Genomic DNA, 14,291 nt, shown 5'->3' with positions numbered 1-14,291 from the left:
AATCTCAAATAGTGTTTATAGATGATATTTTTGAAAAGACATTTATTAAAATAAAGAATAGAAAAGATGATATTTATTTATGTTTATTTATTCATGTGACAGATAGATAGACAAACAAACATACAGGATGTTTTAAAAGCTTTGTGTTCTCATCACATCTTCCACTGGGGAATCAGGTCTAATGTAGGAAGAGTACATTTATATTAGAATATTTAAAAAAACAATTTAGGTATATATAATTGTTTCTATTTATACATTTTTTTCTATTTATATATTTGTTTAGAATTATCTATTTCTGAGGTTTCCACATGAGCAGGACACAGGGACTACTTTTCCTGCTCCAGCGGATTGGATGGAGTGCGTTCTGTCCGAGCTGAGTGTGTGGCCCTGAAGGCAGCGGCGGCTCGGCTCCATTTCCTCGGCTCTTCGGCTGCTCGGCTCCTCGCGGCGGATCCGACTCTTCTCCCCGTCAACAGCGACATGGACGCGGCTTGAATCCACCACGACACCGGAGACACACGCAGCACCTCGGCCTCCACCTGGACCCGGAAGATTGTCGGTCGTTCTCCCGCAGATCGTCTCTGGACCGACGGTGAAACACGGTGAGTGCTCGATCCGCAGCTAGACTCGGAGCCAGGGGCCGGGGTCTCCTGTGGTGTTTGTCCGCCGCTGAGATGCGGCCTCTCGGCTCTCCCGGAACTCGATCCCCGTGGCTCTCGGTTGTGTTCCGAGGCCGCAGCGGTTCTTCTCCCGGTAGGCGGATGTTACCGACTCATTAAAACACCCAGGCCGGGTCCGCTGAGGTGTTCGGGGGGAAGTGATCAGCTCTGGAGGATTCAGGTTTTTATTAAATGTGTATTTCAGCTCGTTGCTGGTGCAGCTAGCTTGGTGCTAACCGGCTAACCTGAGCTAGCTCGGCATTTATCTCTGTGATTGACGACAAACAAACTCCGGAGCTTGTCCGAAGCTGTCGAGCTCCGGGCTTTGTGTCGGGAGATTATCCGGGACTTACACCTCGCTCTACCGGTCTAACCACATCGCTGCTGTCCGCCAGCTAGCTGCTAATGCCCGGAGGCTGGCAGCGGGGGACGGTACCTCGGCCGTGGAGCCTGCGGACCGGGCTGGACGAGCCTCTGTCCGGTCCCACCACCCGGCTCCCTCCCGAGGAGACCCGGGGTCACTCCGGCTCCGCTGCTCCGTCAGAGGAGGCTGAACCGGCTCCATCGCTGAGAATCAGCCACAAACAAAGAAGGCTTGTTCGGACGAACATGGAGGAAAACAATCACCTCCACGACCACGAGACCGTTTGTGTTTATCTTCAGTTTCCACCGATCATCGAGGAAGCTGCCTCAGCTGGACCCGACCCTTCAGGGAGCAGGAGCGGATCCTGATCCACCTGGAGCACCTGGTGCACCTGGATCCGACCCTTCAGGGAGCAGGAGCGGATCCAGATCCACCTGGAGCACCTGGATCCGACCCTTCAGGGAGCAGGAGCGGATCCTGATCCACCTGGAGCACCTGGATCCGACCCTTCAGGGAGCAGGAGCGGATCCTGATCCACCTGGAGCACCTGGATCCGACCCTTCAGGGAGCAGGAGCGGATCCTGATCCACCTGGAGCACCTGGTGCACCTGGATCCGACCCTTCAGGGAGCAGGAGCGGATCCAGATCCACCTGGTGCACCTCCTCACGTCAGCTCCGGTCCGTGTGTTAAAGGGCTGGGTTCAGGAGCAGGTTCAGATCTCCTCTGATCCAGAGACAGTCGTTTGTGATGTGATCATCAGTGAAGCTTCAGGATTCTTCAGCTGATCAAACCAACCAGCTCCTCAGATGTGTTGACACCAGACAGAAGTGGATCAGTTCATATGAAGTGAAGCCTTGTCTGTGTTTCTTATGGTTTACAGTCTCATTATAGAAGATAGAATATCAATATTAGCTTCATCGCTAATACATATTTTTTAAAGTCATAACTGAACGGAGGCTCAACAGAGCTGTGACCATGATGAAGGAGGAGGTGCACAGACAATTATTTTATTAATCATTTAAGTGAAAAATGCATTTTGACAATACTTTTAATGAGGGTTTAAATATGAATCAATTCAATATGAAAAAGGGTTTTTAAAAATGATGTGAAAGAATAGATATGTAACTTAAAACAAAACTTTAGTTCTGGATTTGTTTTGATACAATGAATCTACAGAGTGGAAATGTTCTGCTAACACGAAAGAGATGAAACAAGCTTCTCAGAGAGCCAGTGGACGTGTGGATGAGGTTTCTAACACGTGACGTGAAACCTGAAGAACACAAACATCTCAGGATGAAGAAGAGGAGCCGGACACGTAGAAGACGAAGACGTCCACTCCGAAACACGAGGAGATTCCAGATCTTCTGGTGATGAGGGCCGACGCCGGTGTGGATGAGCTGTAAACAACAACACTGATCTTTCCACAGCAGAGTGTATAAGTCAGGCTCCGGCCTCCTGCTGCTCTACAGGCTCCACCTCCTGCTGCTCTACAGGCTCCGCCCCTCACCTGGATGTTGTGAAGGAGTCGGACCCAACAACCTGCTGCTGCTGCTTCACAGACACCAACTACAGGAGATGTCTGGTCACCGTGTACAGACCTCATGTCTGAAGCAGTGGATTAGTTGTGGCCTGAGAGAGAGAATGTGAATCTGGCTTTTCCATGGATTTTAATCGATTTAAAAAAGTTAATTCAAGCTCTGAATGCGTCGCTGACCCAAGCAGCAGTTTGTAAAATAGACGGCATTGAAGAAGGAGATGACATTTGAGGAAAGTGATCATCTGATGTTCAGTTGGAATCATCCGAGCTTTGTGTCGTGGTTTTAGAGTTTTGTCCGATCTGGAGACGTCTGTTTGACGTTAGTTGTGATTTATTAATCTAGAGTTTTAGTAAGAGCACTGGATGGACTCAGGAAGTCTTGAGTGTCGCTCCTGAGAAAGAATACAAATACTGATCTCTGACCCCAGTCTGGACTGTGGACACCACGAGGCGTTGAAGGGGTGAAACCCTGGGACAGGCCGGCCGCGCTCCGTCCTGCGGGGGTCCCCCCGGCCTGCAGGAGGCCGGGGGGGGGGGGGGATAGGACACTCTGGAAGAGCTGCAACGATTAATCTGTTGATAAGAGGATCGTCTGTTTATATCCAGTCAGACAGACAGGCCTGAAATTAGGCTCTAATCAAATTAACCCGGACCCAGCAGACTCCCAGCATGCAGCGCTGCAGCGCCGCCACACAGCAGAAGCAGCGATCCAAAGATTCTTGAGCATCCAGAGCTGAAAGGTTCACACAGAGAGAAACCGAATCACATGATGCTTGTTTGATCTCCGACTGCTTTCATTTACAGGTTGTGTGTTTTCCTCACGTTTGGTTTGTTACACTAAAGCTCATACTCTCCATAATTAACTTTGGTGCTGGTGCTAATTAGCAGAGGGACTGAAGAAGCATCTGTTGCTGATGTTCAGCACGTTTGAATGGAGCTTTAATGTTTAACAGGTCAAAGAAGAATGAGTCACTCAAGCCCACAGACTGTGAGTGAACCATGAGACTGTGGTGAAGCCTTCTCCTGCTCGGGGGTCTTCTCAGGGAACGTCTGTGGACTGAGTCAGTTAATGAAATGGACCCTGATATATCCTCACAAACTGCAGTTTAATCTGTTTTGATGGAGATGATTTGCTGTCGTCAGATCCATGTGTCTGCTGCTCTCTCGTCTCTCTGTGAGGCGGGGGGGGGGGGGGGCGCTCTGAGCCTGTCAGACCAGAGGCAGGGTGTAAAGCACCAGTATGAACCGTGACCTCAGCCCAGTGATCCATGAGCAGAAGATGAAGTCATCCAAGGATTATCTGCATCCTGGATTAATTTAATAATTTAATTTCAAAACTGTGAATTAAGCAGAAAAGCTGTGTTTGGGTTAATCTTTGGTTTCACTTGTTTCTAATGTCTCCTCCTCCCTGTCTCCTCTGATTGCAGGTGAAGAGACTACATGTCCCAGAATCCTCTTGTTAGAGTGAGTGACATCTTCCTTCGTCCGTGTTTCCTCTCTCCCTCCGTCCCGTTGGTTGGATGAATCCCAAACACAAACAGAACTGTGAGCAGTGATTGGGCGCTGAGCCAGAGCGGGTAGCCAACGGGGAGCCAGGTAAGGGTCTGTGTGTGTGTGTTTGTGTGTGTGTGTCTGTGTGTATAAACACATGTAAACAGCTTTAGGATAATGTCCTCACCAACACAGTCGTGTACAAAGACGACCAGTGACTGTGGGGTGACACAACCTAAAATGATATTTCTGTTTCCATCGTTGAACTGTCTTGTTTCTGTAGGCTAGCCATCATGGCGGACGTTGACCCTGACACGCTGCTGGAGTGGCTGCAGATGGGTCAGGGCGATGAGAGGGACATGCAGCTCATCGCTCTGGAGCAGCTCTGCATGCTGCTGCTCATGTCGGACAATGTCGACCGCTGCTTCGAGACGTGAGTGGTTTTTTTCTTTGGTTGTTTTTGAATCAGAAGTCGAACTCTGTGCCGACCGTCCATCTCTCTTCCAGCTGTCCTCCTCGGACGTTCCTCCCGGCGCTCTGTAAGATCTTCCTGGATGAGAGCGCTCCAGATAACGTGCTGGAGGTCACGGCCCGAGCCATCACCTACTACCTGGACGTCTCGGCAGAGTGCACCCGGAGGATCGTGGGAGTGGACGGGGCGATCAAGGCGCTGTGCAACCGGCTGGTGGTGGTGGAGCTGAACAACAGGACCAGCAGGGACCTGGCTGAGCAGTGTGTCAAGGTGAGGAAGGAACTGAACACAGACCTGTGGACACAGACACTGAAGGGCACTTGGGGGGGGGTGTCTCTGGTGTTCAGACAATCTGACCGCAGCTCAGTTCATCACCATTTATAAAATCAAAACCCACCTGACTTCAATCTTCAGAAGTTCCTGTTGGTTCATGAAACTCTGAGTTCTCTGTGTTCGTGCTGCAGTGGGTTCATTCAGGTGTGTCTCTCTCTCCAGGTGCTGGAGCTGATCTGTACCAGGGAGTCTGGAGCCGTGTTCGAGGCCGGGGGCCTGAACTGCGTGCTGACTTTCATCAGAGACAGCGGCCACCTGGTCCACAAGGACACTCTGCACTCTGCCATGTCCGTGGTGTCCCGACTCTGCAGCAAGATGGAGCCTCAGGACTCGTCCCTGGAGACCTGCGTCGAGTCCCTGTCCAGCCTCCTCAAGCACGAAGACCACCAGGTAACTGGGAGTGTACTGGTCATTGTGATGAAAGGACGGCTGTCAACTTTGATGCTTCTCTGCTGCTTCAAGATATTTATAGTTCTACTGGTCAAGTTTGAGATGTTTCTTCATTTAGCTTCGAAAACATGTTGAATGAAAACATGGAGAACGGACTTTCAGTTCGCTTCACTGGATGAAATCAGTTCGTTCAACAGACTCTGCAGATCTCAAAGATTTCATGTCATTGGAGTTACTTTAATTTAGTCCTTGACAAACATTAGTAATCTCCCTCTGTTCTTATATCACCTCCTGGGTGTTTCAGCCGTCAGTGGGTTTTGGTCTCAGCTGCTGGTTTCACTCTAACCGACCAATCCCTGTGCTCCAGGTGTCAGACGGGGCCCTGCGCTGCTTCGCCTCATTGGCCGATAGGTTCACTCGCCGCGGCGTGGATCCCGCCCCTTTAGCCAAACATGGCCTGACAGAGGAGCTGCTGTCCCGCATGGCGGCCGCCGGCGGCACCGCCACAGGCCCCGCCTCCTCCTGTAAGCCGGGCCGGACCTCGACAGGCGGCGCCCCCTCAGCCCCCGACGCTAAGCTGAGCAACCAGGTGTCGACCATCGTCAGCCTCCTGTCCACGCTGTGCAGGGGCTCGCCGCTCGTCACACACGTAGGTCCACACATCTGAAGCCCAGCGAACTGTCAATCACTTAACGAGACGGGAGAAAACCTTTATTTCAAAGATAAAGGAAGTCAATGTTGTCTGGTTGTTCTCTTCCCCCCCGGGTTCAGGACCTGCTGCGTTCGGCGCTGCCCGACTCGATGGAGTCGGCTCTGGGGGGGGACGAGCGCTGCGTGCTGGACACCATGCGGCTGGTGGACCTGCTGCTCGTGCTGCTGTTCGAGGGACGCAAGGCGCTGCCCAAGTCCACGGCCGGGTCCACCAGTCGGATCCCGGGCCTGCGACGCCTGGACAGCTCAGGAGAGCGGTCGCACCGACAGCTCATCGACTGTATCCGCAGCAAGGACACGGACGCCCTGATCGACGCCATCGACACCGGAGGTGAGAGGACAGAGACTGAAGTGTTGAATGACCTGTTCTGTTGAAACCTCTCAGTCAGGACACTGAGGCGGCAGAAACCAATCCTAAGATAATTAAGTTCAAGAAAAAAGGAAGTTCTGAAAGATAAGAAACGTCTGATTTGAGTCGTTGGTCAAATTGAAAACGTTCATTTCTTTAACTGAACGGCTCCGTATTCAAACTGCTCTTCTTCATATGGTCTCAGTTGGGACATGTCAGAGCTGTTGTGTGCTTGAGGACTGATTCATGACGTCTGTTGCAGCTTTCGAGGTGAACTTCATGGACGACGTTGGACAGACGCTGCTCAACTGGGCCTCAGCTTTCGGGACCCAGGAAATGGTGAAGACACATGTGGACACACAGAGACACCAGAGCACAGTGGACATCCGGCTGTTCTAAGACAGGCTGGCTGCTTCTCTCTGGGAGGAACTCTGCTCCTCTAAAACCTCGTTTCTAAGCTTTGTGTTAAATCCACGTGTCACATGACATCATCACAGTCCAACAACTACGTCTGTTTGTTGCTGCAGGTGGAGTTTCTCTGTGAAAGGGGAGCAGATGTCAACAGAGGTCAGAGGTCATCCTCACTACATTACGCTGCCTGTTTCGGACGCCCACAAGTAGCCAAGGTAACACACACACACACACACACACTTTACACACTGTAAACGCAGCATCCTGAGTCTGGAGATGGAGTTTTATTTTCCAGGTCACATGGAAACACCTGGCAACATGCTGCGTTCTCGTTGGCTGTGTATGTTTAGGGATGAAATGTGGTTGTGTTTGTGCAGACTCTTCTGCGTCATGGTGCCAACCCTGACCTGCGAGACGAGGACGGAAAGACTCCTCTGGACAAGGCCAGGGAGCGAGGACACAGTGAGGTGGTGGCCATCCTGCAGTCCCCTGGTGAGTAAACCTAGAGTGTCACTGTGCACAGCTTCACACAGCACTGTGCAGGTGGGAGGTGTGATCACACTTGAACAGCAGCTCTCTGGTTTGTGCTTGTTGTCAGACATATCAGTGATTCGTGTTAAGTGAACTGGCTCTGGTGGGTCCTGGTTCCAGTCAGCACCAGTTAACTGAACGTGTGTTTTCAGGAGACTGGATGTGTCCGGTGAACAAGGGCGACGACAAGAAGAAGAAAGATGTGAACAAGGAGGAGGAGGAGGGCAGCGAGCCCAAAGGAGACCCGGAGATGGCTCCTATCTACCTGAAGAGACTCCTGCCGGTCTTTGCTCAAACCTTTCAGCAAACCATGCTGCCTTCAATCAGGTGAGACCCGTCTGGCTCCGGTTCAACCTGGTCAATGTGACTGGGAGCAGATGGACCTGCTCCGTCTAATCTTAATTTAATTAGAGCAGATGAACTGAAGGCTTTGAGTCTTGGATGGAATGATTGAAGGAAAAGAGGAACAGAGCAAAAGAAACGGAAGACAATGATAGAAAGACGGAGACGTCATCTGTCTCATCTGTCCAGCAGAAGTCAACTTGGCAGGTTGATTGGCGGCAGCGTCAGGAATTATGTCATTGATTTTATTGATATTTTTTGTATCTGTAAAAGGTCAAGTCCACAGTCAGGGGTTGTGGGCTTGGTAGGGTCCTTAATTCAGTTTCAGATTAGTAAATATTTACTCATGTTCTTCTCCAGCTCTGATATCAACAGCTACAAAATAAATTTGTCAGTCTGACTCATTTCACTGAGACGTCCCTGATCTTCTGGTAAACGTTCTAAAAGGTTCAAACTGCTCCTACCGGTATCGACAGCTTGAGGAGGAAGGAGCGTCTCTGATCGATGTGTGTTTGTTTTTAGGAAAGCCAGTCTGGCTCTGATCAGGAAGATGATTCACTACAGCAGTGACCTGCTGCTGAAGGAGGTGTGTGACAGTGAGACGGGACACAACCTGCCCACCGTGCTGGTGGAGATCACCGCCACCGTCCTCGACCAGGAGGTAACGTTCAATATCACATTTAGAATAAACCGGCAATAAGCACTCGGTAGCTGCCGGGATTGGGACTCAACAAGGTTGTTCACACACATTGTGTACGAGAGTAACAGGGGAATGATGGTGACACACTAATGAGCCTGTGTGTGTCTGTGTGTGTCTCAGGATGACGACGACGGCCACCTCCTGGCTCTGCAGATTATACGAGACCTGGTGGACAAAGGCGGAGACGTTTTCCTGGATCAACTGGCTCGACTGGGAGTCATCAACAAGGTGTCCACTCTGGCAGGACCGGCGTCTGATGACGAGAACGAGGACGAGACGAAGCCGGAGAAGGTGGGGGGGGAGTGTGTGTTAGTGTGTGTTTGAATGGTGACATGAAAAGAAGGCTTCAGATTGATCTCCATCTGTGAATCCATCGTTGGTTTCAGTGGTCACATCATTCAGGTTCATGTCAGAAGCAACAATTCACATATTGAACCTTCTTGACCGTTCCTGTTTACATTGGTCATTTCTTAATTGGATTCATGTCACATGGTTTCCATATAATATTGATTCAATTCAGGATAATTGATTGTGCAAGACCAATTTTGATACGTGCAAGGAATCCTCCAGACTTATACATTTTTTTACTTGGAAACAGTGTCTTTGGTGGAGGAGGAATAAACACATGTTCAGAATGTTATGAGCAGAGGAGAACATGAAGGTGGATGTTTGTGCTGCTGCAGGAGGAGGAGGCGCAGGAGGATGCCAGGGAGATCCAGCAGGGGAAGCCGTACCACTGGAGGGACTGGTCCATCATCAGGGGGAGGGACTGTCTCTACATCTGGTCGGACGCTGCCGCCCTCGAACTCTCCAACGGCTCCAACGGCTGGTTCAGGTTCATCCTGGACGGGAAGCTGGCCACCATGTACTCCAGTGGGAGCCCGGAGGGGGGCTCCGACAGCTCTGGTACCAACAACACACTGACTACACACTCCTTGATATCTGGTTGTGTTTGTACACACACTGATGTCGTTTCATCCTCCTCAGAGTCTCGCAGCGAGTTCCTGGAGAAGCTGCAGCGGGCGAGGAGTCAGGTGAAGCCAGTGACGGCCAGTCAGCCCATCCTGTCCAGTGTGGGCCCCACGAAGCTGACTGTGGGGAACTGGTCCCTGACCTGCCTGAAGGAAGGAGAGATCGCCATCCACAACTCAGACGGGCAGCAGGCCACCATCCTGAAGGAGGACCTGCCGGGCTTCGTGTTCGAGTCCAACCGGGGAACCAAACACTCGTTCACCGCAGAGACCTCTCTAGGTGAGTCCCAGTGGGATGGGACCAGTGGGATGGGACCAGTGGGATGGGACCAGTGGGATGGGACCAGTGGGATGGGACCAGTGGGATGGCACCAGTGGGATGGCACCAGTGGGATGGCACCAGTGGGATGGGACCAGGGTGATGGGACCAGGGTGATGGGACCAGTGGGATGGGACCAGTGGGATGGCACCAGTGGGATGGCACCAGTGGGATGGCACCAGTGGGATGGGACCAGTGGGATGGGACCAGTGGGATGGGACCAGTGGGATGGGACCAGAGGGATGGCACCAGTGGGATGGGACCAGTGGGATGGGACCAGAGGGATGGCACCAGTGGGATGGGACCAGGGTGATGGGACCAGTGGGATGGCACCAGTGGGATGGGACCAGGGTGATGGGACCAGGGTGATGGGACCAGTGGGATGGCACCAGTGGGATGGGACCAGGGTGATGGGACCAGTGGGATGGCACCAGTGGGATGGGACCAGTGGGATGGGACCAGAGGGATGGCACCAGTGGGATGGGACCAGTGGGATGGCACCAGTGGGATGGGACCAGTGGGATGGCACCAGAGGGATGGGACCAGGGTGATGGGACCAGGGTGATGGGACCAGTGGGATGGCACCAGTGGGATGGGACCAGGGTGATGGGACCAGGGTGATGGGACCAGTGGGATGGCACCAGTGGGATGGGACCAGTGGGATGGGACCAGGGTGATGGGACCAGGGTGATGGGACCAGTGGGATGGCACCAGAGGGATGGCACCAGTGGGATGGGACCAGAGGGATGGCACCAGTGGGATGGGACCAGTGGGATGGCACCAGTGGGATGGGACCAGTGGGATGGGACCAGCGGGATGGCACCAGCGGGATGGGACCAGTGGGATGGGACCAGTGGGATGGGACCAGTGGGATGGGACCAGCGGGATGGCACCAGTGGGATGGGACCAGTGGGATGGGACCAGTGGGATGGCACCAGTGTGATGGGACCAGTGTGATGGGACCAGTGTGATGGGACCAGTGGGATGGGACCAGGGTGATGGGACCAGGGTGATGGGACCAGTGTGATGGGACCAGTGGGATGGGACCAGTGGGATGGGACCAGTGGGATGGGACCAGTGGGATGGCACCAGTGGGATGGGACCAGCGGGATGGCACCAGTGGGATGGCACCAGTGGGATGGGACCAGTGGGATGGCACCAGTGGGATGGGACCAGAGGGATGGGACCAGTGGGATGGGACCAGTGGGATGGCACCAGTGGGATGGCACCAGTGGGATGAGACCAGTGGGATGGGACCAGGGTGATGGGACCAGGGTGATGGGACCAGTTTGATGGGACCAGTGGGATGGGACCAGTGAGATGGGACCAGTGGGATGGGACCAGTGGGATGGCACCAGTGGGATGGGACCAGTGGGATGGGACCAGTGGGATGGGACCAGTGGGATGGCACCAGTGGGATGGGACCAGTGGGATGAGACCAGTGGGATGGGACCAGGGTGATGGGACCAGGGTGATGGGACCAGTTTGATGGGACCAGTGGGATGGGACCAGTGAGATGGGACCAGTGGGATGGGACCAGTGGGATGGCACCAGTGGGATGAGACCAGTGGGATGGGACCAGGGTGATGGGACCAGTGTGATGGGACCAGTGGGATGGCACCAGTGGGATGGGACCAGTGGGATGGGACCAGTGGGATGGCACCAGTGGGACGGGACCAGGGTGAACTCCTAGGAGCTTCACACTGAGACACACACATCTGAAGATTCTGTAAATCTCAGATTTGATTTCCACCTTTAAGTTGCACTTGCAGTCTGACTTGATCAGAAGTGAATGTTCTGTTTGGTAAGAACACAAACTGCTGCAGGCGGTTCAGTGTCTGGACAACTGGACTGTTCAGCTCGAGGCTGACGTTGTCCTCTCTGGTGTGTGTCTGTGTGTGTGTGTGTGTGTAGGCTCTGAGTTTGTCACTGGCTGGACGGGGAAGCGAGGCCGGAAGCTGAAGTCCAAGCTGGAGAAGACGAAGCAGAAGGTGAAGAGCATGGCCCGGGAGCTGTACGACGACCACTTCAAAGCTGTGGAGAGCATGCCCCGAGGAGTGGTGGTCACCTTGAGGAACATCTCCACACAGCTGGAGTCCGCCTGGGAGCTGCACACCAACAGACAGGTACTGACACACACACACTCACAGGTACTGACACACACACACTCACAGGTGCTGTCAGACACACACACACAGGCGGTCAGTGAACGGGTTTTGTGTTCACAGTGCATTGAGGGGGAGAACACGTGGAGGGACCTGATGAAGACGGCTCTGGAGAACCTGATCGTGGTTCTGAAGGATGAAAACACGATCTCTCCCTATGAGATGTGCAGCAGTGGCCTGGTCCAGGCTCTGTTCACTGTCCTCAACAACGTGAGTGCTCCCTGACACCAGCCTGTCCTGTCGGGATGACGTTGTGTCTGTGCAGATGTTCAGATGTTGTTTCTTCTCCTGCAGAGTGTGGAGCTGGAGCTCAAACATGATTGTAAGCCTTTAATGGAGAGGATCAATGTCTTCAAGGCGGCGTTCAGCGAGAACGAAGACGATGAAAGGTAAACAACCAGTCATCTGATCCCCAGCTGAGGAACTTACACCTGACAACATGAAATACACTCTGGAGATAAAACCATGAATCAGGATTGAGCCCAGATGTTGGATTTGACTTGATGGTCTGAAGATAAACATGAATATTAATGTTGGGTTGTGTTTGAACCCGTCACTGAGACGTTTTGGTGGTTGTGGAGTTTGTTGTAGTTTGGTGTTAAGGTCAAGTTAAATCTGTCTGAGCCGGGAACAGAGCCGAGGAGGAGTTTGACCTGTTCCTGTGTTTGCAGCCGACCAGCTGTTGCCTTAATCCGTAAACTGATAGCTGTCCTGGAGTCGATCGAGCGTCTCCCTCTGCACCTGTACGACACGCCAGGGTCCACATACAACCTGCAGGTGAGTCCCCAGAGGAACGGGTGTGATCACTGTTCTCGTGATCCTTGTGCTCAGTATGTCCAAAACATACAACACAACCATGCTTTATCAAAATGATGAAGCATGAACTCTTGGTTCATCTCTAGTCTCAGGTGAGATCATCGGAGGTTGATAGGGTTTGTTCAGGTGAGCCGGAGCTGCCAGCAGAGGGCGCTGGTGTTTCTGAACTAACTCCTGTGTGTCTTGGTTCCTCAGATCTTGACGAGGAGGTTGCGTTTCCGTCTGGAGCGAGCGCCCGGAGAGACGGCTCTGATCGACCGCACGGGACGCATGTTGAAGATGGAGCCTCTGGCCACGGTGGAGTCGCTGGAGCAGTACCTGCTGAAGATGGTGAGGAACCAACCCCAGATGTTCCTGTAATGTGGGCAGAGAGCAGCACTGACTTTCAACAGCATCCATTTCAGTTTTGGATCAGTCACAGGAGAACCCAGCACTCTGTTCATGTCCTGCCCCTCCTCGTCCTCTAGGTGGCGAAGCAGTGGTACGACTTCGAGCGCTCGTCCTTCGTCTTCGTGAGGAAGCTGAGGGAAGGTCAGACCTTCACCTTCAGACACCAACACGACTTTGACGAGAACGGCATCATCTACTGGGTTGGAACCAACGCCAAGTAGGTTCAAGCCTTTATGTGTAACAAACACTGAGCCTCCTTCAGAACCAGTTTGACAGATTTTCTACCTTAGATTAGATTTATGTCAAACAATGATTCTATCCTGCGTGTGCATTTCTTTGTTCTTTGTGTTTCCAGACAAAGAAGTTCAACCTACAACTTTACTCATAGACTCAATGAATAAAGACTTAACTGATAATTCTCATTATTCTTTAAGTTATTTGATATTGGAGTTGTACAGGGTGAAAGGTTTTTCTCGTGCACGACGACCCAGAGAGAATCCCTTGACTCTCTCTTGGATCAGTATGAACTCACTTCCTCTGCGTTCAGGACGGCGTACGAGTGGGTGAACCCCGCCGCCTACGGCCTCGTGGTGGTGACATCATCAGAGGGGCGGAACCTTCCCTATGGGCGGCTGGAGGATATCCTGAGTCGGGATAGCTCCGCCCTCAACTGCCACACCAATGATGACAAGAATGCGTGGTTCACCGTGGACCTCGGGCTCTGGGTCATTCCCTCAGCCTACACCCTGAGACACGCCAGGTGAGTAAATAAACCTTCAGCCTGAGACTCGCCCGGTTAAAAAACAACATACGAAACCGCCTGTTCTGATTGGCTGTTCCCTCCCTCAGGGGCTATGGCCGCTCCGCGTTGAGGAACTGGGTGTTTCAGGTGTCGAAGGACGGTCAGAACTGGACCACGCTCTACACTCATGTGGATGACAGCAGCCTCAACGAACCCGGGTACGACTCCTCGCTTCAGGGAGACACCAGGGGGCGCCGTGTTCTTACCCAGGAGCTCATACTTACAGAACATGAGCTCTGACCTGAAGTCAACACACAACCCAGAGATGGTGATGTGTTAAAGTGAAAGTGTTTCTCTACAGGTCGACGGCCACGTGGCCTCTGGACCCGTCCAAAGAGGAGAAGCAGGGCTGGAGACACATCCGGATCAAACAGATGGGAAAGAACGCCAGTGGACAGACTCACTACCTGTCCCTGTCCGGACTGGAGCTGTACGGCACCGTCACCGCGGTCTGCGAGGACCAGCTCGGTAAGGACCGCCCTGTCGTCTCTCTCCCCTTAGGCATGGGTCAGTAGAACCCACTAGAACCACATGTGT

At 52.8% G+C, this 14,291-nt stretch overlaps 1 protein-coding gene across 1 annotated transcript in view; it reads left to right on the top strand.

The window, feature by feature from the left end:
- The first annotated feature begins 359 nt into the window (after nt 1-359).
- The window catches only part of hectd1 (HECT domain containing 1), a 30,070-nt gene continuing 16,138 nt past the window's right edge, over nt 360-14,291 (top strand). The window contains 24 exon segments of the mRNA XM_062396905.1: nt 360-602; nt 3,989-4,157; nt 4,336-4,485; nt 4,560-4,794; nt 5,020-5,247; nt 5,615-5,896; nt 6,019-6,289; nt 6,570-6,646; nt 6,835-6,933; nt 7,096-7,210; nt 7,402-7,576; nt 8,114-8,252; nt 8,412-8,582; nt 8,975-9,197; nt 9,279-9,542; nt 11,496-11,707; nt 11,810-11,956; nt 12,041-12,135; nt 12,418-12,523; nt 12,758-12,892; nt 13,030-13,169; nt 13,500-13,712; nt 13,802-13,912; nt 14,056-14,222. Of these exon segments, the coding sequence (XP_062252889.1) occupies nt 4,346-4,485; nt 4,560-4,794; nt 5,020-5,247; nt 5,615-5,896; nt 6,019-6,289; nt 6,570-6,646; nt 6,835-6,933; nt 7,096-7,210; nt 7,402-7,576; nt 8,114-8,252; nt 8,412-8,582; nt 8,975-9,197; nt 9,279-9,542; nt 11,496-11,707; nt 11,810-11,956; nt 12,041-12,135; nt 12,418-12,523; nt 12,758-12,892; nt 13,030-13,169; nt 13,500-13,712; nt 13,802-13,912; nt 14,056-14,222 (3,745 nt within the window). The 5' untranslated portion in view covers nt 360-602; nt 3,989-4,157; nt 4,336-4,345.

The sequence above is a fragment of the Platichthys flesus genome, chromosome 10, assembly GCF_949316205.1.
Source record: "Platichthys flesus chromosome 10, fPlaFle2.1, whole genome shotgun sequence".
NCBI lineage: Eukaryota > Metazoa > Chordata > Actinopteri > Pleuronectiformes > Pleuronectidae > Platichthys > Platichthys flesus.
The sequence above is the reverse complement of the archived record's forward strand: the minus strand, read 5'-3'. Positions and strand labels throughout refer to the sequence as shown.